This window comes from Balaenoptera physalus (genome assembly GCF_965194825.1).
Source record: "Balaenoptera physalus genome assembly, chromosome: 2".
In the NCBI taxonomy this organism is placed as follows: domain Eukaryota; kingdom Metazoa; phylum Chordata; class Mammalia; order Artiodactyla; family Balaenopteridae; genus Balaenoptera; species Balaenoptera physalus.
Window position 1 is genome coordinate 25,634,049 of NC_138883.1, and position 20,275 is coordinate 25,654,323.

The 20,275-nt window shown below is 40.8% G+C and overlaps 1 protein-coding gene and 1 long non-coding RNA gene across 4 annotated transcripts in view; one reads left to right on the forward strand and one right to left on the reverse strand.

The window, feature by feature from the left end:
• Nucleotides 1–20,275, forward strand: part of SPTLC2 (serine palmitoyltransferase long chain base subunit 2) — a 129,831-nt gene that overhangs the window by 104,393 nt on the left and 5,163 nt on the right. The window contains exon 12 of one of the 3 annotated variants that reach the window (XM_082451342.1): nucleotides 308–364. The exons of the other annotated variants lie outside the window; for them this stretch is intronic. Within the exon in view, the coding sequence (XP_082307468.1) occupies nucleotides 308–346 (39 nt within the window). The 3' untranslated portion in view covers nucleotides 347–364. The remainder of the gene's footprint in view (nucleotides 1–307; nucleotides 365–20,275) is intronic. 3 annotated transcript variants of the gene reach the window in all.
• Nucleotides 5,802–20,271, reverse strand: LOC309655788. Its single transcript, XR_014260994.1, has 3 exons — nucleotides 19,377–20,271; nucleotides 8,124–11,567; nucleotides 5,802–8,073 (listed from the first exon to the last, which is right to left on the reverse strand). It is a non-coding gene; the product is annotated as an uncharacterized lncRNA (long non-coding RNA).

A 20,275-nucleotide genomic window follows, 5' to 3' on the forward strand; every position in this document is an offset into this window, starting at 1 on the left:
CAAGTTTTTAGAGGTCTTTTAGACTATTATTCATATTCAGCATCATTTTTTGAAAAAAGGCTATCATTCCTCCATGTGTTTTCCTTAACAACTTTGTCAAAAATCAGTTGAATATATTGTGTAAATTCATTTCTGAAAAGTCTGTTCTGTTTCATTGATTTAGGTGTCTATCTTCTCACCAGTACCTTGATTTTTTTTTTTAATTTTTATTTTATATTGGAGTATAGTTGATTTACAATGTTGTGTTAGTTTCAAGTGTACAACAGTGATTCAGTTTATACATATACATATATCTATTCTTTTTCAGATTCTTTTCCCATATAGGTTATTACAGAGGAGTGAGTAGAGTTCCCTGAGCTATACAGTAGGTCCTTGTTATCTATTTTATATATAGTCGTGTGTATATGTCAATCCCAAACTCCTAATTTATCCCCCACCCCAACCTTTCCCCTTTGGTAACCATAAGTTCGTTCTCTAAGTCTGTGAGTCTATTTCTGTTTTGTAAATAAGTTCACTTGTATCATTTCTTTAGATTCCACTTATAAATGTTATCATATGATATTTCTCTTTCTCTGTCTGACTTCACTTAATATGATAATCACTAGGTCCATCCATGTTGCTGCAAATGGCATTATTTCATTCTTTTTTATGGCTGAGTGATATTCCATTGTATACATTACCACATCTTCTTTATCCATTCCTCTGTTGATGGACATTTAGGTTGTTTCCATGTCTTGGCTATTGTAAATAGTGCTGCTGGGAACATAGGGGTGCATGCATCTTTTTTAATTTTAGTTTTGTCTGGATATGTACCCAGGAGTGGGACTGCTGGATCATATGGTAGTTCTAGTTTTAGTTTTCTGAGGAACCTCCATACCATTTTCCACAGTGGCTGCACCAACTTACATTCCCACCAGGAGTGTAGGAGGGTTCCTTTTTCTCCACACCCTCTCTAGCATTTATTATTTGTAGACTTTGTAGACTTTTTATTTTTTGAAGTGTGTGCAGTGGTGAAGAGTACCATGATGTCTAGTCAAGTCTGGTCCACTGTCTTTTTTTTTTTTTGGCTGCATTGGGTCTTCATTGATGCACCTGGGCTTTCTCTAGTTGCGGTGAGCAGGGGCTACTCTTCGTTGCAGTGCGTGGGCTTCTCGTTGCGGTGGCTTCTCTCATTGTGGAGCACGGGCTCTAGGTGCATGGGCTTCAGTAGTTGTGGCACGCAGGCTCAGTAGTTGTGGCTCGCAGGCTCTAGAGCAGAGGCTCAGTAGTTGTGGCACATGGGCTTAGTTGCTCTGTGGCATGTGGGATCTTCCCAGACCAGGGCTCGAACCTGTGTCCTTTGCATTGGCAGGTGGATTCTTAACCACTGCACCACCAAGGAAGCCCTGTTAGTAGACTTTTTGATGATGGCCATTCTGACCAGTGTGAGGTGATACCTCATTGTAGTTTTGATTTGCTTTTCTCTAATAATTAGTGATGTTAAGCATCTTTTCATGTGCTTTTTGGCGGTCTCTGTGTCTTCTTTGGGGAATTGTCTGTTTAGATCTTTGCCCATTTTTTGATTGCGTTGTTTGTTTTTGTGATATTGAGCTGCACGAGCCATTCGTGTATTTTGGAAATTAATCCCTTGTCGGTCGCACCACTTGCAAATATTTTCTCCCATTCTGTGGGCTGCCTCTTTGTTTGTTTATTTATTTATTTATTTGGCTGCATTGGGTCTTCATTGCTGCATGCAGCCTTTCTCTAGTTGGCGAGTGGGGTCTACTCTTCATTGCGGCGCATGGGCTTCTCATTGCGGTGGCTTCTCTTGTTGCAGTGCATGGGCTCTAGGCATGCGGGCTTCAGTAGTTGTAGCACGTGGACTCAGTAGTTGCAGCACGTGGGCTCTAGGTCACACGGGCTTCAGTAGTTGTGGCACATGGGCTCAGTAGTTGTGGCTCGCAGGCTCTAGAGCACAGGCTCAGTAGTTGTGGTGCATGGGCTTAGTTGCTCCACGGCATGTGGGATCTTCCCAGACCAGGGACCAAACCCGTGTCCCCTGCATTCGCAGGCGGATTCTTAACCACTGTGCCACCAGGGAAGTCCTGTCTCTTTGTTTGATTATGGTTTCCTTTGCTGTGCAGAAGCTTTTAAGTTTAATTAGATCCCATTTGTTTATTTTTGTTTTTGTTTTCATTACTCTAGGAGGTGGATCCAAAAAGATATTGCTGCGATTTATGTCAAAGAGTGTTCTGCCTATGTTTTCCTCTAAGAATTTTATAGTATCTGGTCTTACATTTAGATCTTTAATCCATTTTGAGGGTTTTTTTGTATATGGTGTTAGAGAATGTTCTGATTTCATTCTTTTACATGTAACTGTCCAGTTTTCCCAGTACCACTTATTGAAGAGATTGTCTTTTCTCCATTGTATATTATTGCCTCCTTTGTTGTAGATTAATTGACCATAGGTGTGTGGGTTTATTTCTGGGATTTCTGTCCTGTTCTGTTGATCTATAAGTCTGTCTTTGTGCCCATACCATGCTGTTTTGATTACTGTAGCTTTTATTGTATAGTCTGAAGTCAGTATAGCCTGATTCCTCCAGGTCCATTTTTCTTTCTCAAGATTGCTTTGGCTATTCAGAGTCTTTTATGTCTCCATACAAATTTTAAGATTTTTTGTTCTAGTTCTGCAAAAAATGCCCTTGGTGATTTGATAGGGATTGCATTGAATCTGTAGATTGCCTTGGGTAGTATAGTCATTTTGACAATATTGATTCTTCCAATCCAAGAACATGGTTTATCTTTCCGTCTGTCTGTGTCATCTTTGATTTCTTTCATCAGTGTCACATAGTTTTCAGAGTACAGGTCTTCTGCCTCCTTAGGTAGGTTTATTCCTAGGTATTTTATTCTTTTTGATGTGACAGCAAATGGGATTGTTTCCTTAATTTCTCTTTCTGATCTTTTGGTGTTAGTGTATAGGAATGCAAGAGATTTCTGTGTATTAATTTTGTATCCTGCAACTTTACCAAGTACATTGATGAGCTCTAGTAGTTTTCTGGTAACATCTTTAGGATTTTCTATGTATAGTATCATGTCATCTGCAAACAGTGACAGTTCTACTTCTTTTCCAATTTGGATTCCTTTTATTTCGTTTTCTTCTCTGATTGCTGTGTCTAGGACTTCCAAACCTATGTTGAATAAAAGTGGCAAGAGTGGACATCATTGTCTTGTTACTGATCTTAGAGGAAATGCTTTCAGCTTTTCACCATTGAGTATGATGTTAGCTGTGGGTTTGTCATGTATGGGCTTTACTATGTTGAGGTAGGTTCCCTCTTCTTTTGGCTGCACTACGTGGCTTGTGGGATCTCAGTTCCCCAACCAGGGATCAAGCCCAGGCCACTACAGTGACAGCACTGAATCCTAACCACTAGGCCACCAGGCAACTCCCAGAAGTAGGCTCCCTCTATGCTCACTTTCTGGAGAGTTTTTATCATAAATGGCTGTTGAATTTTGTCAAAAGCTTTTTCTGCATCTACTGAGATGATCATACAGTTTTTATTCTTCAATTTGTTAATGTGGTGTATCACACTGATTTGCGGACATTGAAAAATTCTTGTATCCCTGGGATAAATCTCACTTGGTCATGGTGTATGATCCTTTTAATGTATCGTTGGATTCAGTTTGCTAGTATTTTGTTGAGGATTTTTGCGACCATGTTCATCAGTGTTACTGGCCTGTAATTTTCTTCCATTGTGGTATCGTTGTGTGGTTTTGGTATCAGGGTGATAGTGGCCTTATAGAATGAGTTAGGGAGTGTTCCTTACTCTGCAATTTTTGGGAATAGTTTCAGAAGGATAGGTGTTAACTCTTCTCTAAATGTTTGATAGAATTGACCTGCAAAGCCATCTGGTCCTGGACTTCTGTTTGTTGGGAGTTTTTATACACACACAGACACACACACACACACACATAAAGTATTTTTATTTTTATTTATTTATGTTTTGGCCGCGCTGCACGGTATGTGGGATCCTAGTTCCTTGACCAGGGATTGAACCCACACCCCCTGCATTGGAAGTGCGGAGGCTCAACACTGGACCACCAGAGAAGTCCCTGTTGGGAGTTTTTTAACCACAGTTTCAATTTCAGTACTTGTGATTGGTTGGTTCATATTTTCTGTTTCTTCCTGAATCAGTCTTGGGAGATTGTACCTTTCTAAGAGTTTGTCCATTTCTTTTAGGTTGTCATTTTATTGGCATATAGTTGCTTGTAGTAGTCTCTTATGGTCCTTTGTATTTCTGTGGTGTCAGTTGTAACTTCTCCCTTTTCATTTCTAATTTTATTGATTTGAGCCCTCTCCCTTTCTTCTTGATGAGTCTGTCTAAAGGTTTATCAATTTTATTTATCTTTTCAAAGAACCAGCTTTTAGTTTCATTGATCTTTTCTATATTTTTTTTTAGTCTGTATTTCATTTGTTTCTGCTCTGATCTTTATGATTTCTTTTCTTCTACTAACTTTGGGTTTTGTTTGTTCTTTCTCTAGTTGCTCTAGGTGTTAGGTTAGGTTGTTTCTCTGAGGTTTTTCTTATTTCCTGAGGTAAGCTTGTATTGCTGTAAAGTTCTCTCTTAGAACTGCTTTTGCTGTGTCCCATAGGTTTTGGATCATTGTGTTTTCATTTGTCTCTAGGTATTTTTTTATTTCCTCTTTGATTTCTTCAGTGATCCATTGCTTGTTTAGTAGCATATAGTTTAGCCTCCACTTGTTTGTGTTTTTTACAGTTTTTTTTTTTTTTTTTTGTAATTGACTTCTAATCTCATAGCATTGTGGTCAGAAAAGATACTTTGATTTCAGTTTTCTTAAATTTACTGAGGCTTGCTTTGTGGTCCAGCATGTGATCTATCCTGGAGAAATGTTCCATATGCACCTGAAAAGAATGTGTATTCTGCTGCTTTCATTTGGAATGCTCTATAAATATCAATTAAGGCCATCAAATACAATGTGTCATTTAAGGCCTGTGTTTCCTTATTGATTTTCCATCTGGATGATCTGTTCATTGATGTAAGTGGGGTGTTAAAGTTCCCCCACTATTATCATGTTATTGTTGACTTCCCCTTTTATGGCTGTTAGCATTTGCCTTATATATTGGGGTGCTCCTATGTTGGGTGCATAGATATTTCTAATTGTTATATCTTCTTCTTTGATTGATCCCTTGATTATTATGTAGTGTCCTTCCTTGTCTCTTGTAACATTCTTTATTTTAAAGTCTATTTTGTCTGATATGAGTATTGCTACTCCAGCTTTCGTTTGAATTCCATTTGTATGGAATACCTTTTTCCATCCCCTCACTTTCACTCTGTATACATTCCTAGATCTGAAGTGGGTCTCTTGTAGACAACATGTATACGAGTATTGTTTTTGTATCCATTCAGCCAGTCTGTATCTTTTGGTTGGAACATTTAATCCATTTACATTTAAGGTAATTATCCATATGTATGTTTTTATTACCATTATGTTAATTGTTTTGGATTTGTTTTCATAGGTCTTTTTTCTTCCCTTCCTCTTCTGTTCTCTTGTTATTTGATGACTATCTTTAGTGTTGTGTTTGGATTCCTTTCTTTTTTGTTTGTGTGTACCTGTTGTAGGTTTTTGGTTTGCAGTTACCATGAGGTTTTGATATAGCAGTCTATCTATATACAAGATTGTTTTAAGTTGCTGGTCTCTTAATTTCAAATGCATTTCCAATATCCTGCATTTGTACTCTCCTCACGATTGTTGGTTTTGATAATCGTATTTGTGTGTGGATGATTTCCTACCTTTACTGTATGTTTGCCTTTACCAGTGAGCTTTCCCATTTGTAATTTTCTTGTTTCTAATTGTGGCCTTTTCTTTTCAACCTAGAGAAGTTCCTTAAGCAATGTTGTAAACCTGGTTTGGTGGTGCTGAATTCTGTCAGCTTTTGCTTGTCTGTAAAGCTTTTGATTGCTCCGTCAAATCTGAATGAGAGCCTAGCTGTGTAGAGTATTCTTGGTTGTAGGTTTTTCCCTTTCATCACTTTAAATACATTGTGCCACTTCCTTCTAGCCTGCAGAGTTTCTGGTGAAAAAATCAGCTGATAACCTTATGGAGATTCCCTTGTATGTTATTTGTTGCTTTTCCCTTGTTGCTTTTAATATTTTCTCTCTGCCTTTAATTTTTGTCAGTTTGATTAATATGTGTCTCAGCATGTTCCCCCTTGTTTTTATGCTGTATGGGACTCTGCACTTCCTGGAGCTGGGTGACTGTTTTTTTTCCCATGTTAGGGAATTTTTTAGCTATTATCTCTTCACATATTTTCTTAGGCCCTATCTCTCTCTCTTCTCCTTCTGGGATCCCTGTAATGCGAATGTTGGTGTGTTTAATGTTGTTCCAGAGGTCTCTGAAACTGTCCTCATTTCTTTTCATTCTTTTTTCTTTATTCTGTTCTGCTGCCGTGTTTTCCACCATTCTGTCTTCCAGCTCACTTATCCGTTCTTCTGCCTCATTTATTCTGTTATAGATTCCTCCTAGTGTATTTTTCATTTCAGTTATTGTACTGTTCAACTATGTTTGTTTGTTCTTTATATCTTCTGGCTCTTTGTAATACATTTCTTGTACCTTCTCAGTCTGTGCCTCCATTCTTTTTCAGGTAGATTGCCTGTCTCCACTTGACCTAGTTGTTCTTCTGGGGTTTTATCTTTTTCCTTCTGTGGAACATATTCCTCTGCCGTCTCATTTTGTCTAACTTTATGTGTTTGCAGTCTCCATTCCACAGGCTGCAGGGTTGTAGTTCCTCTTCTTCTGGTGTCTGCCCCCTAGTGGGTGAGGCTGGTCTAGAGGCTTGTGCAGGCCTCCTGGTGGGAGGAACTGGTGCCTGCCCACTGGTGGGTAGAGCTGGGTCTTGTCCCTCTGGTGGACAGGGCCATGTCAAGGGGTGTGTTTAGAGGCGGCTGTGGGCTCCGGAAGACTGTAGGCAGCCTGTCTGCTGATGGTTGGGGCTGTGTTCTCACTGTATTGGTCGTTTGGTCTGAGGCGTCCCAGCACTGGAGTCTGCAGGCTGTTGGGTAGGGCCAGGTCTTGGTGTCAAAATGGCAGACTCCCAGAGAGCTCATGCCAATGAGTACTCCCCAGTACTTCCACCACCAGTGTCCTTGTCCCCACAGTGTGCCACAGCCGCCCCCCCACCTCCCCAAGCGACCCTCCGAGACCAGCATGTAGGTCTGGCCCTGGCTTCTATGTAGTCACTGCTTTTTCCCCTAGGTCTTGGTGCTCATGAGACCTTGTGTGTGCCTTCCAGGAGTGGAGTTTGTGTTTCCCTCAGTCCTGTGGAGCTCCTATGATCAAGTCCCACTGGCCTTCAAAGCCAAGTGCTCTGGGGGCTCCTCCTTCCGATGCCAGACCCTCAGGCCGGGATGCCTGATGTGGGGCTCAGAACTCTCATTCCTGTGGGAGAACCTCTACCATGTAATTATTTTCCAGTTTGTGGGTCACCCACCCGGTGGGTATGGGATTTGATTATATTGTGAATGCACCCCTCCTACCATCTCATTGTGGCCTTTGCTTTGTCTTTGGATGTAGAATATCTTTTTTAGCAGGTTCCAGTGTTTTTTGTCGATGGTTGTTCAGCAGTTACTTGTGATTTTGGTGTTTTCGTGAGAGGGGGTGAACTCAAGTCCTTCTATTCCACCATCTTGTCTCCAACATCTTCAAGATTTCAGACTTTACATAAGTATTACTTTCTGAGAGTTTATAGAGCTCTAGAACATATTTGCATAAAATTAGTTGATAGAAATATCAGAATATTAATTCATTGGAGAGCTACTAATCTTAAAGAATATTATGAATGCATGTTTTTAAAAGTTTAATTGACATTTTAATTTTCTTAACTGCTAAAGATTTTGATTTTTCTTCCCTATTTCTTCATAGCGAAACTTCTACCAGTATGAGTATATTCTTAATCTTCTTCTGACACTGAAATTGAATTCAGTTTATTGATACTGTATCTTTGTTTTTCTTCTTTTTTATTTTGATTGTACCTTTCGGATTTTTTCCAATAGATTTTCTTTCCCTTTACTCAAAAATCTTACTGGTGAATTTCTTCATTGATTATTTTTTAACCCAGTAATATCAACTTTTCTTCCACTCTACTTTATTTGGGTGTTTAGGAGTTTCAGCACACCTTTTAAAAAATATCTGTATCATTAAATGCAATGGCTATAGTAATTAACTGTGTTTTCTAACAGGTTTTACTCCTGATAACTGTACACATTCAAGAAATCATTTAGGGACTTCCCTGGTGGTCCAGCGGTTAAGACTCCACACTCCCAATGCAGGGGGCCCGGGTTCAATCCCTGGTTAGGGAACTAGATCCAGCATGCCACAACTAAGAGCCCACATGCTGCAACGAAGATCCCGTGTGCCACAACTAAAGACCTGGCCCAGCCAAATAAATAAATAATTTTTTAAAAAAAGAGAGAAATAATTTAGATGTAACCAGTATATCTTGGTAGATTTCTGTTGCCAACAAACGTGTTTACCAGTTGAGAGTGCTAATATTTTTCTCATAATATCCACTTGCAGGATTATTTGACTTTGCCTTCCATTTAGGTTTTTTTTAAGCATAAAGTGCATTTTTTGAAACCACAGGTTTGTTGAAGTTATTTTGTCTTATGATTTTTTTATGGAAGTAAACATGAACATTATGAGATAAAAACGAACTTTCATTTATTAATGGGCCCCGTGACATGATTCTGTATATAGAAAATGCTATACAATTCACACACAAAAAACTAATCTGCTAGAGCTAATAAATATATTCAGCAAAATTGCAGAGTAAAAGACACAAAAATTAGTGTATTTCTATACACCAGCAATGAACACATGAAAAGGAGATTAATATTTCATTTACGAGAGCATTCAAAAGAATATACTACCTAGGAATAAATTTAACCAGGGGAGGTGAAAGACTTGCATATTGCTATGAAACATTGCTGAAAGAAATGAAAGAAGATTTAAATAAAGGGAAAGATACCCTATGTTCATGGGCTGGAAGATTTAATATTGTTAATATGGAGTAGAGCAAGATCTGTAGATCCATTGCAATCCCTATCAAAATTACAATGGCTTTTTTTTTTTTGCAGAAATCGTCAAATTCATATGGAATTGTAGGGGGCCCCAGATAGCCAAAACAATGTTGAAAAAGAAAATAGAAGTTGGGGGACTCAAATTTCCTGATCTTAAAACTTACTTCAAAGCTACAGTAATTGAAACAGTGGAGTACTAGCATAAAGATAGACTTACAGACCAATGGAATAGAATTAAGAGTCAAGAAATAAACCCAAACATCTATGGCTAATTGATTTTCAACAAGGGGCTAAGACTAGTTAATGGGGAAAGTATAGTCTCTTCAACCAGTGGTTCTGGACAGCTGGATAACCACATGCAAACGAATGAATTTGTACCCTTACAACATGGATGAGCCTTGAAAACACTATGCTAAGTGAAAGAAGACACAGAAGACCACATTTATATGAAATGTCTGAAATAGGCAAATTCATTGGGTCAGAAAATAGTTTGCTGATTGTCAGGGCCTGGGAAAGGAGGAATGAGGATATGAGTATGGCGTTTATTTTTTGAGGTGATAATGCTTTAAAATTAGATAGTGATGAAAGTTGTACAACTCTGTGAATTTACTCAGAAGCACTGAATTGTAAACTTTTAAAAAGATGAATTTTTTGGCATGTGAATTGTATCTCAATAAAGCTATTATTTTTTAAAAGAAGAAGAGCAAGCTTATTAGCTCAGGGGTGCACAACTATCCTAGAATATTCTCTTATTCAAGGGCCATACTCAACCCTAAATTAACATGTTTCTTCCCTAAGAACCCATCTTACCCTGTGATCCGGAGGTTCAGTGTAAGTGTAGACTATTTGTTAACAATTGGTACTTGTAATGCTTCATTATTCCTAATCTAACCAGGTAACCCCCACATCATGACCGGCAGTTTCTAGTTACAATTTTATCTCTTTTTTTTTCTTTTTAATATTTATTTATTTATTTATTTGGCTCTACCGGGTCTTTAGTTGCGGCACACAGCATCTTCGTTGTGGCATGCGGGATGTTTAGTTGCGGCATGTGGGCTCTTTTAGTTGTGGCATGTGGGATCTAGTTCCCCGTCCAGGGATTGAACTCGGGCACCCTGCATTGGAAGCACAGAGTCTTAACCACTGGACTACCAGGGAAGTCGCATAATTTTACCTTTTATATAAATAAAACCCATTCATCTGAGATATTTGGTATGGTATCAGTCATAATCTTGTTATCTAGATCCCTTTGGGCTACTGTGGCTTTTTTTCTGTCTCTATTCATTTTCTTTTTTAATTGATGAAAAATATCATGTTCTTCTGAATATCCTTTACTTTGTGATCTTAGTAAGTCATGTGTTGTTTTAAATTAATAAATCCTGTATCAGAGGTCAGGGGAATAAACAGTTAATGGGTTTGCTCAGCTGAAATTCAATCTTAAATTGTTTCCATATGGAGCTTTTAATTAAACCTCTTCTCAAAGGTACCACTGTTCTGATAGCATATTGAAGTCCAGCTCTTATTTGCTTTTTATATTTTTCACATTTGGAGTGAAGAGTATTTTTTTCTTATGCTTGAATAAATAAGGAATACTATTTGTTGGTGTTTCTTTTTCCTCTCTACAAACACTGATTTTTCAAAAGTTAAATTTAGGAACAGGTATATGTGTCTATTTACTGATAATCAACTGATTCCCTTTTCTGAACTAGAAGATGTACATTTTCTTATGGAATTACAACCATGAGAGTGGACAGAAGATTTATATGATGTGATGGAAATTTGGAGAGTCACACTTAGGCAATAGGGCTTCTACTGCCCACATTACCCTTTCTTAGTCTAATGAGATGGTGTCCTAGATAGAGCCATTGTCTCCAGAGCTGAGGCCTATTAGACCCACTAGGCAACATCCACACGTGCTTGGGGAGTGAATAACAGGGCTGGAGAGCTGCCATGAGCTGAAAATGCATTCTGTGACCTGTGCCAGGTGCTTTTATTAGAAAGCCTTAGAATCTAGGATTCCAAAATTTTTGCTGTCTTCCATGGATTTCTCTGAGAGGTATCTGGGGCTTGGAATTTCCTTGTCCTTCCATTAAATATTTTCTAAGAAATTCTGAACACATATCCCTTTCTTATATTGTCATTCTCTATTCTGTCTCTCTGTGTGCTGCTTTTTGGAAAGTTAACTGTGTGAACTATGATTTGTGTACTTTGCTGTATGTATGTATACTTCAACCAGGAGTTGGGTTTTGTTTGTTTGTTTTTAAGTACATATAAGAAACCATACACAGATTACCAGGTAGGGCTAGTATTGCAATCAGGAAGAGACTTTTCATTTCATCACTTGTCTTAGTGTTTTAATTTTTATAAGAAACATATTTTCTTTGAAAAATAAAAGAGCAAGTTTTATAGAAAAGAAAGTTATACTGAGATAGAGTTTTGATGGAAAGACAAGATAATCTCTCAATGGTAGGATTTGGGGGTTTAAAATCAAACCTGAGGGGAGTCCTCGGGAAGATGGCGGAAGAGTAAGACGCGGAGATCACCTTCCTTCCCACAGATACAGTAGAAATACATCTACACGTGGAACAGCTCCTACAGAACACCCACTGAACGCTGACAGAAAACGTCCGACCTCCAAAAAGGCAAGAAACTCCCCCCGTACTTGGGTAGGGCAAAAGAAAAAAGAAAAAACAGAGACAAAAGAATAGGGACGGCACCTGCACTAGTGGGAGGGAGCCGTGAAGGAGGAAAGATTTCCACACACTAGGAGCCCCTTCGCGGGCGGAGACTGCGGGTGGCAGAGGGGGGAAGCTTCGGAGCCACGGAGGAGAGCGCAGCCACAGGGGTGTGGAGGGCAAAGCGGAGAGGTTCCCGCACGGAGGCTCGGCGCCGAGCAGCACTCTCCAGCCCGAGAGGCTTGTCTGCTCACCCGCCGGGGCGGGCGGGGCTGGGAGCTGAGGCTCGGGCTTCGGTCGGATCGCAGGGAGAGGACTGGGGTTGGCGGCGTGAACACAGCCTGAAGGCGTTAGTGCACCACAGCTAGCCAAGAGGGAGTCCGGGAAAAAGTCTGCAGCTGCCGAAGAGGCAAAAGACTTTTTCTTCCCTCTTTGTTTCCTGGTGCGCGAGGAGAGGGGATTCAGAGCGCTGCCTAAACGAACTTCAGAGACGGGCGCGAGCCGCAGCTACCAGCGCGGACCCCACAGCAACAGGGGCGCAGAGGGAAAAACGGAGAGATTCCCGCACAGAGGCTCGGCGCCGAGCAGCACTCACCAGCCCGAGAGGCTTGTCTGCTCCCCCGCCGGGGCGGGCGGGGCTGGGAGCTGAGGCTCGGCTTCGGTCGGATCGCAGGGAGAGGACTGAGGCTGGCAGCGTGAACACAGCCTGAAGGGATTAGCGCACAACAGCGGGCTGGGAGGGAGACCGGGAAAAAGTCTGCAGCTGCCGAAGAGGCAAGGGACTTTTTCTTGCCTCTTTGTTTCGCGGCGCGCAAGGAGAGGGGATTCAGAGTGCCACCTAAACGAACTCCAGAGAAGGGCGCGAGCCGCGGCGATCACCGCAGACCCCACAGCAACAGGGGCGCAGAGGAAAAAAACGGAGAGACTCCCGCACAGAGGCTCGGCGCGGAGCAGCACTCACCAGCCCGAGAGGCTGGTCTGCTCGGCGGGCGGGGCTGGGAGCTGAGGCTCGGGTTTCGGTTTCGGTTGGATCGCAGGGAGAGGACTGGGGCTGGCGGCGTGAACACAGCCTGAAGGGGTTAGCGCACCACAGCTGGCTGGTAGGGAGTCCGGGAAAAAGTCTGCAGCTGCCGAAGAGGCAAGAGACTTTTTCTTGCCTCTTTGTTTCGCGGCGCGCAAGGAGAGGGGATTCAGAGTGCCGCCTAAACGAACTCCAGAGAAAGGCGTGAGCCGCGGCGATCAGCACGGACCCCAGAGACGGGCGTGAGACGCTGGGGCTGCTGCTGCCGCCTCCAAAAAGCCTGTGTGTGAGCACAGGTCACTCTCCACATCGCCCCTCCCGGGAGCCTGTGCAGCCCGCCACTGCCAGGGTCCCGTGATCCGGGGACAAGTTCCCCGGGAGAACGCACTGCCCGCCTCGGGCTGGTGCAACGTCACGCCGGCCTCGGCCGCCGCAGGCTCACCCCGCCTCCTCTGTACCCCTCCCTCCCCGCGGCCTGAGGGAGCCAGAGCCCCCGAAGCAGCTGCTCCTTTAACCCCGTCCTGTCTGTGCGGGGAATAGACGCCCTCAGGCGACCTACACGCAGAGGCGGGTCCAAATCCAAAGCTGAACCCCAGGAACTGTGCGAACAGGGAAGATAAGGGGAAATCTCTCCCAGCAACCTTAGAAGCAGCGGATTAAAACTCCACAAACAACTTGATGTGCCTGCATCTGGTGAATACCTGAATAGACAACGAATCATCCCAAATTCAGGAGGTGGACTTTGGGAGCAGGATATATTAATTTTTCCCCTTTTCCTTTATTTGTGAGTGTATATGTATATGCTTCTGGGTGCGATTTTGTCTGTATAGCTTTGCTTTACAATAGCTTTATTTTACTTCACTATATTATAGCCTCTTTCTTTCTTTCTTTCTTTCTTTCTATTTTTTCTCCCTTTTACTCTGAGCCGTGTGGACGAAAGGCTCTTGGTACTCCAGCCAGGCATCAGGGCCGTGCCTCTGAAGTGGGAGAGCCAACTTCAGGACACTGGTCCACAAGAGACATCCCAGCTTCACGTAATACCAAACGGCAAAAATCTCTCAGAGATCTCCATCTCAACATCAAGACCCAGCTTCACTCAACGACCAACAAGCTACAGTGCTGGACACCATATGCCAAACAACTAGCAAGACAGGAACACAGCCCCATCCATTAGCAGAGAGGCTGCCTAAAATCATAATAAGGCCACAGACACCCCAAAATACACCACCAGACGTGGACGTGCCCACCAGAAAGACAAGAGCCAACCTCATCCACCAGAGCTCAGGCACTAGTTCCCTCCACCAGGAAGCCTACACAACCCACTGAACCAACCTTAGCCACTGGGGACAGATACCAAAAACAACAGGAACTACGAACCTGCAGCCTGTGAAAAGGAGACCCCAAACACAGTAAGATAAGCAAAATGAGACGACAGAAAAACACACAGCAGATGAAGGAGCAGGGTCAGAACATACCAGACTTAACAAATGAAGAGGAAATAGGTAGTCTACCTGAAAAAGAATTCAGAATAATGATAGTAAGGATGATCCAAAATCTTGGAAATAGAATAGACAAAATGCAAGAAACATTTAACAAGGACGTAGAAGAACTAAAGAGGAACCAAGCAATGATGAAAACCACAATAAATGAAATTAAAAATACTCTAGATGGGATCAATAGCAGAATAACTGAGGCAGAAGAAAGGATAAGTGACCTGGAAGATAAAATGGTGGAAATAACTACTGCAGAGCAGGATAAAGAAAAAAGAATGAAAAGAACTGAGGACAGTCTCAGAGACCTCTGGGACAACATTAAACGCGCCAACATTCGAATTATAGGGGTCCCAGAAGAAGAAGAGAAAAAGAAAGGGACTGAGAAGATATTTGAAGAGATTATAGTTGAAAACTTCCCTAATATGGGAAAGGAAATAGTTAATCAAGTCCTGGAAGCACAGAGAGTCCCATACAGGATAAACCCAAGGAGAAACACACCAAGACACATATTAATCAAACTATCAAAAATTAAATATAAGGAAAACATATTAAAGGCAGCAAGGGAAAAAAAACAAATAACACACAAGGGAATCCCCATAAGGTTAACATCTGATCTTTCAGCAGAAACTCTGCAAGCCAGAAGGGAGTGGCAGGATATACTTAAAGTGATGAAGGAGAAAAACCTGCAACCAAGATTACACTACCCAGCAAGGATCTCATTCAGATTCGATGGAGAAATTAAAACCTTTACAGACAAGCAAAAGCTGAGAGAGTTCAGCACCACCAAACCAGCTTTACAACAAATGCTAAAGGAACTTATCTAGGCAAGAAACACAAGAGAAGGAAAACACCTACAATAACAAACCCAAAACATTTAAGAAAATGGGAATAGGAACATACATATCGATAATTACCTTGAATGTAAATGGATTAAATGCTCCCACCAAAAGACACAGGCTGGCTGAATGGATACAAAAACAAGACCCATATATATGCTGTCTACAAGAGACCCACTTCAGACCTAGAGACACATATAGACTGAAAGTGAGGGGATGGAAAAAGATATTCCATGCAAATGGAAATCAAAAGAAAGCTGGAGTAGCAATTCTCATATCAGACAAAATAGACTTTAAAATAAAGACTATTACAAGAGACAAAGAAGGACACTATATAATGATCAAGGGATCGATACAAGAGGAAGGTATAACAATTGTAAATATTTATGCACCCAACATAGGAGCACCTCAATACATAAGGCAAATACTAACAGCCATAAAAGGGGAAATCGACAGCAACACAATCATAGTAGGGGACTTTAACACCCCACTCTCACCAATGGACAGATCATCCAAAATGAAAATAAATAAGGAAACACAAGCTTTAAATGATACATTAAACAAGATAGACTTAATTGATATTTATAGGACATTCCATCCAAAAACAACAGAATACACATTTTTCTCAAGTGCTCATGGAACATTCTCCAGGATAGATCATATCTTGGGTCACAAATCAAGCCTTGGTAAATTTAAGAAAATTGAAATCGTATCAAGTATCTTTTCCGACCACAACGCTATGAGACTAGATATCAATTACAGGAAAAGACCTGTAAAAAATACAAACACATGGAGGCTACACAATACATTACTTAATAACGAAGTGATCACTGAAGAAATCAAAGGGGAAATCAAAAAATACCTAGAAACAAATGACAATGGAGATACGACGACCCAAAACCTATGGGACGCAGCAAAAGCAGTGCTAAGAGGGAAGTTTATAGCAATACAAGCCTACCTCAAGAAACAGGAAACATCTCGAATAAACAACCTAACCTTGCACCTAAAGCAATTAGAGAAAGAAGAACAAAAAAACCCCAAAGCCAGCAGAAGGAAAGAAATTATAAAGATCAGGTCAGAAATAAATGAAAAAGAAATGAAGGAAACAATAGCAAAAATCAATGAAACTAAAAGCTGGTTCTTTGAGAAGATAAACAAAATTGATAAACCATTAGCCAGACTCATCAAGAGAAAAAGGGAGAAGACTCAGATCAATAGAATTAGAAATGAAAAAGGAGAAGTAACCACTGACACTGCAGAAATACAAAAGATCATGAGCGATTACTACAAGCAACTCTATGCCAATAAAATGGACAACCTGGAAGAAATGGACAGATTCTTAGAAAGGCACAAACTGCCGAGACTGAACCAGGAAGAAATAGAAAATATGAACAGACCAATCACAAGCACTGAAATTGAAACTGTGATTAAAAACCTTCCAACAAACAAAAGCCCAGGACCAGATGGCTTCACAGGTGAATTCTATCAAACATTTAGAGAAGAGCTAACACCTATCCTTCTCAAACTCTTCCAAAATATTGCAGAGGGAGGAACACTCCCAAACTCATTCTACGAGGCCACCATCACCCTGATACCAAAACCAGACAAAGATGTCACAAAGAAAGAAAACTACAGGCCAATATCACTGATGAACATAGATGCAAAAATCCTCAACAAAATACTAGCAAACAGAATCCAACAGCACATTAAAAGGATCATACACCATGATCAAGTGGGGTTTATCCCAGGAATGCAAGGATTCTTCAATATACGCAAATCAATCAATGTGATACATCATATTAACAAACTGAAGGAGAAAAACCATATGATCATCTCAATAGATGCAGAGAAAGCTTTCGACAAAATTCAACACCCATTTATGATAAAAGCCCTGCAGAAAGTAGGCATAGAGGGAACTTTCCTCAACATAATAAAGGCCATATATGACAAACCCACAGCCAACATTGTCCTCAATGGTGAAAAACTGAAACCATTTCCACTAAGATCAGGAACAAGACAAGGTTGCCCACTCTCACCACTATTATTCAACATAGTTTTGGAAGTGTTAGCCACAGCAATCAGAGAAGACAAAGAAATAAAAGGAATCCAAATCGGAAAAGAAGAAGTAAAGCTGTCACTATTTGCAGATGACATGATACTATACATAGAGAATCCTAAAGATGCTACCAGAAAACTCCTAGAGCTAATCAATGAATTTGGTAAAGTAGCAGGATACAAAATTAATGCACAGAAATCTCTTGCATTTCTATACACTAATGACGAAAAATCTGAAAGTGAAATTAAGAAAACACTCCCATTTACCATTGCAACAAAAAGAATAAAATATCTAGGAATAAACCTACCTAAGGAGACAAAAGACCTGTATGCAGAAAATTATAAGACACTGATGAAAGAAATTAAAGATGATACAAATAGATGGAGAGATATACCATGTTCCTGGATTGGAAGAATCAACATTGTGAAAATGACTCTACTACCCAAAGCAATCTACAGATTCAATGCAATCCCTATCAAAGTACCACTGGCATTTTTCACAGAACTAGAACAAAAAATTTCACAATTTGTATGGAAACACAAAAGACCCCGAATAGCCAAAGCAATCTTGAGAACGAAAAATGGAGCTGGGGGAATCAGGCTCCCTGACTTCAGACTATATTACAAAGCTTCAGTAATCAAGACAGTTTGGTACTGGCACAAAAACAGAAATATAGATCAATGGAACAGGATAGAAAGCCCAGAGATAAACCCACACACATATGGGCACCTTATTTTTGATAAAGGAGGCAAGCATATACAGTGGAGAAAAGACAGCCTCTTCAATAAGTGGTGCTGGGAAAATTGGACAGGTACATGTAAAAGTATGAAAATAGAACACTCCCTGACACCATGCACAAAAATAAACTCAAAATGGATTAAAGACCTAAGTGTAAGGGCAGACACTATCAAACTCTTAGAGGAAAACATAGGCAGAACACTCTATGACATACATCACAGCAAGATTCTTTTTGACCCAGCTCCCAGAGAAATGGAAATAAGAACACAAATAAACAAATGGGACCTAATGAAACTTAAAAGCTTTTGCACAGCAAAGGAAACCATAAACAAGACCAAAAGACAACCATCAGAATGGGAGAAAATATTTGCAAATGAAGCAACTGACAAAGGATTAATCTCCAAGATTTACAAGCAGCTCATGCAGCTCAATAACAAAAAAACGAATAACCCAATCCAAAAATGGGCCGAAGACCTAAATAGACATTTCTCCAAAGAAGATATACAGATGGCCTACAGACACATGAAAGAATGCTCAACATCATTAATCATTAGAGAAATGCAAATCAAAACTACAATGAGATATCATCTCACACCGGTCAGAATGGCCATCATCAAAAAATCTAGAAACAATAAATGCTGGAGAGGGTGTGGAGGAAAGGGAACACTCTTGCACTGTTGGTGGGAATGTAAATTGATACAGCCACTATGGAGAACAGTATGGAGGTTCCTTAAAAAACTACAAATAGAACTACCATACGACCCAGCAATCCCACTACTGGGCATATACCCTGAGAAAACCATAGGTCAAAAAGAGTCATGTACCAAAATGTTCATTGCAGCTCTATTTACAATAGCCAGGACATGGAAGCAATCTAAATGTCCATCGACAGATGAATGGATAAAGAAGATGTGGCACATATATACAATGGAATATTACTCAGCCATAAAAAGAAATGAAATGGAGGTATTTGTAATGAGGTGGATGGAGTTAGAGTCTGTCATACAGAGTGAAGTAAGTCAGAAAGAGAAAAACAAATACAGTATGCTAACACATATATACGGAATCTAAGGAAAAAAAAAAAAAAAAAAAAAAAGAGGCCATGAAGAACCTAGTGGCAAGACGGGAATAAAGACACAGACCTACTAGAGAATGGACTTGAGGATATGGGGAGGGGGTGGGGTGAGATGTGACAGGGTGAGAGAGTGTCATGGACATATATACACTACCAAATGTAAAATAGATAACTAGTGGGAAGCAGCCGCATAGCACAGGGAGATCAGCTCGGTGCTTTGTGACCACCTAGAGGGATGGGATGGGGAGGGTGGGAGGGAGGGAGATGCAAGAGGGAAGAGAAATGGGAACATATTGTATATGTATAACTGATTCACTTTGTTATAAAGCAGAAGCTAACACACCATTGTAAGGCAATTATACTTCAATAAAGATGTTAAAAAAAAAAAAAAAAAAAAAAAAATCAAACCTGAGTTTAAATGCTGGCTCTGTTTCTTTCCTTTCTGGCTTCCACTTTTTCTTACTAAGTCTGCACAGCAGCCCGCTTTGGGGACTCTCTTCATCTTGCATCTAGGAAGCATCTCAGTGCAGACTTCTCATCACTTTTTTGGTAGTGTGATAACAGAAAGAGCAAGTACTGGAGAGTAAAAGGAGAAATGACAAATTATAGCCAGCCTGGCAAATTCAGGGTACATATTCCTTCTTCTTCCAAGCGTGTCATATATTTTTTTTAAATACAGAAATGCTCTTTCTCTTTTTTAAAAATATTTATTTGTTTGTTTGTTTGTTTATGGCTGCGTTGGGTCTTCGTTGCTGCCCGCGGTCTTTCTCTAGTTGCAGCAGGCGGGGGCTACTCTTTGTTGCGGTGCACGGGCTTCTCATTGTGGTGGCTTCTCTTGTTGTGGAGCACCAGCTCTAGGCGTGTGGGCTTCAGTAGTTGTGGCGCACGAGCTCAGTAGTTGTGGCTCTCAGGCTCTAGAGCACAGGCTCAGTAGTTGTGGCACACGGGCTTAGTTGCTCTGCGGCATGTGGGATCTTCCCGGACCAGGGCTCGAACCTGTGTCCCCTGCATTGGCAGGTGGATTCTTAACCACTGTGCCACCGGGGAAGTCCAAGCATGTCCTGTTTTGATGAATTATACCCTTTATTCTGCATCCCTGCTCTTTACAACCTGTTCTTCATGGTCAGCCTGATGTCCTTGCTCGAAAAGCAGCTCTTTCCATTGCTAGACTCTAGTCTGCTCAGAGTAAATGCATTGGACACGGTCCCACCACAGGATAATCTTGCCATGATTGTTTTTAGAAAAATGAAGCACCAAGTGTGTCTTCCTCCTCCTGGCTCTAACCTCTGCTCTGTCTTGTATATTTT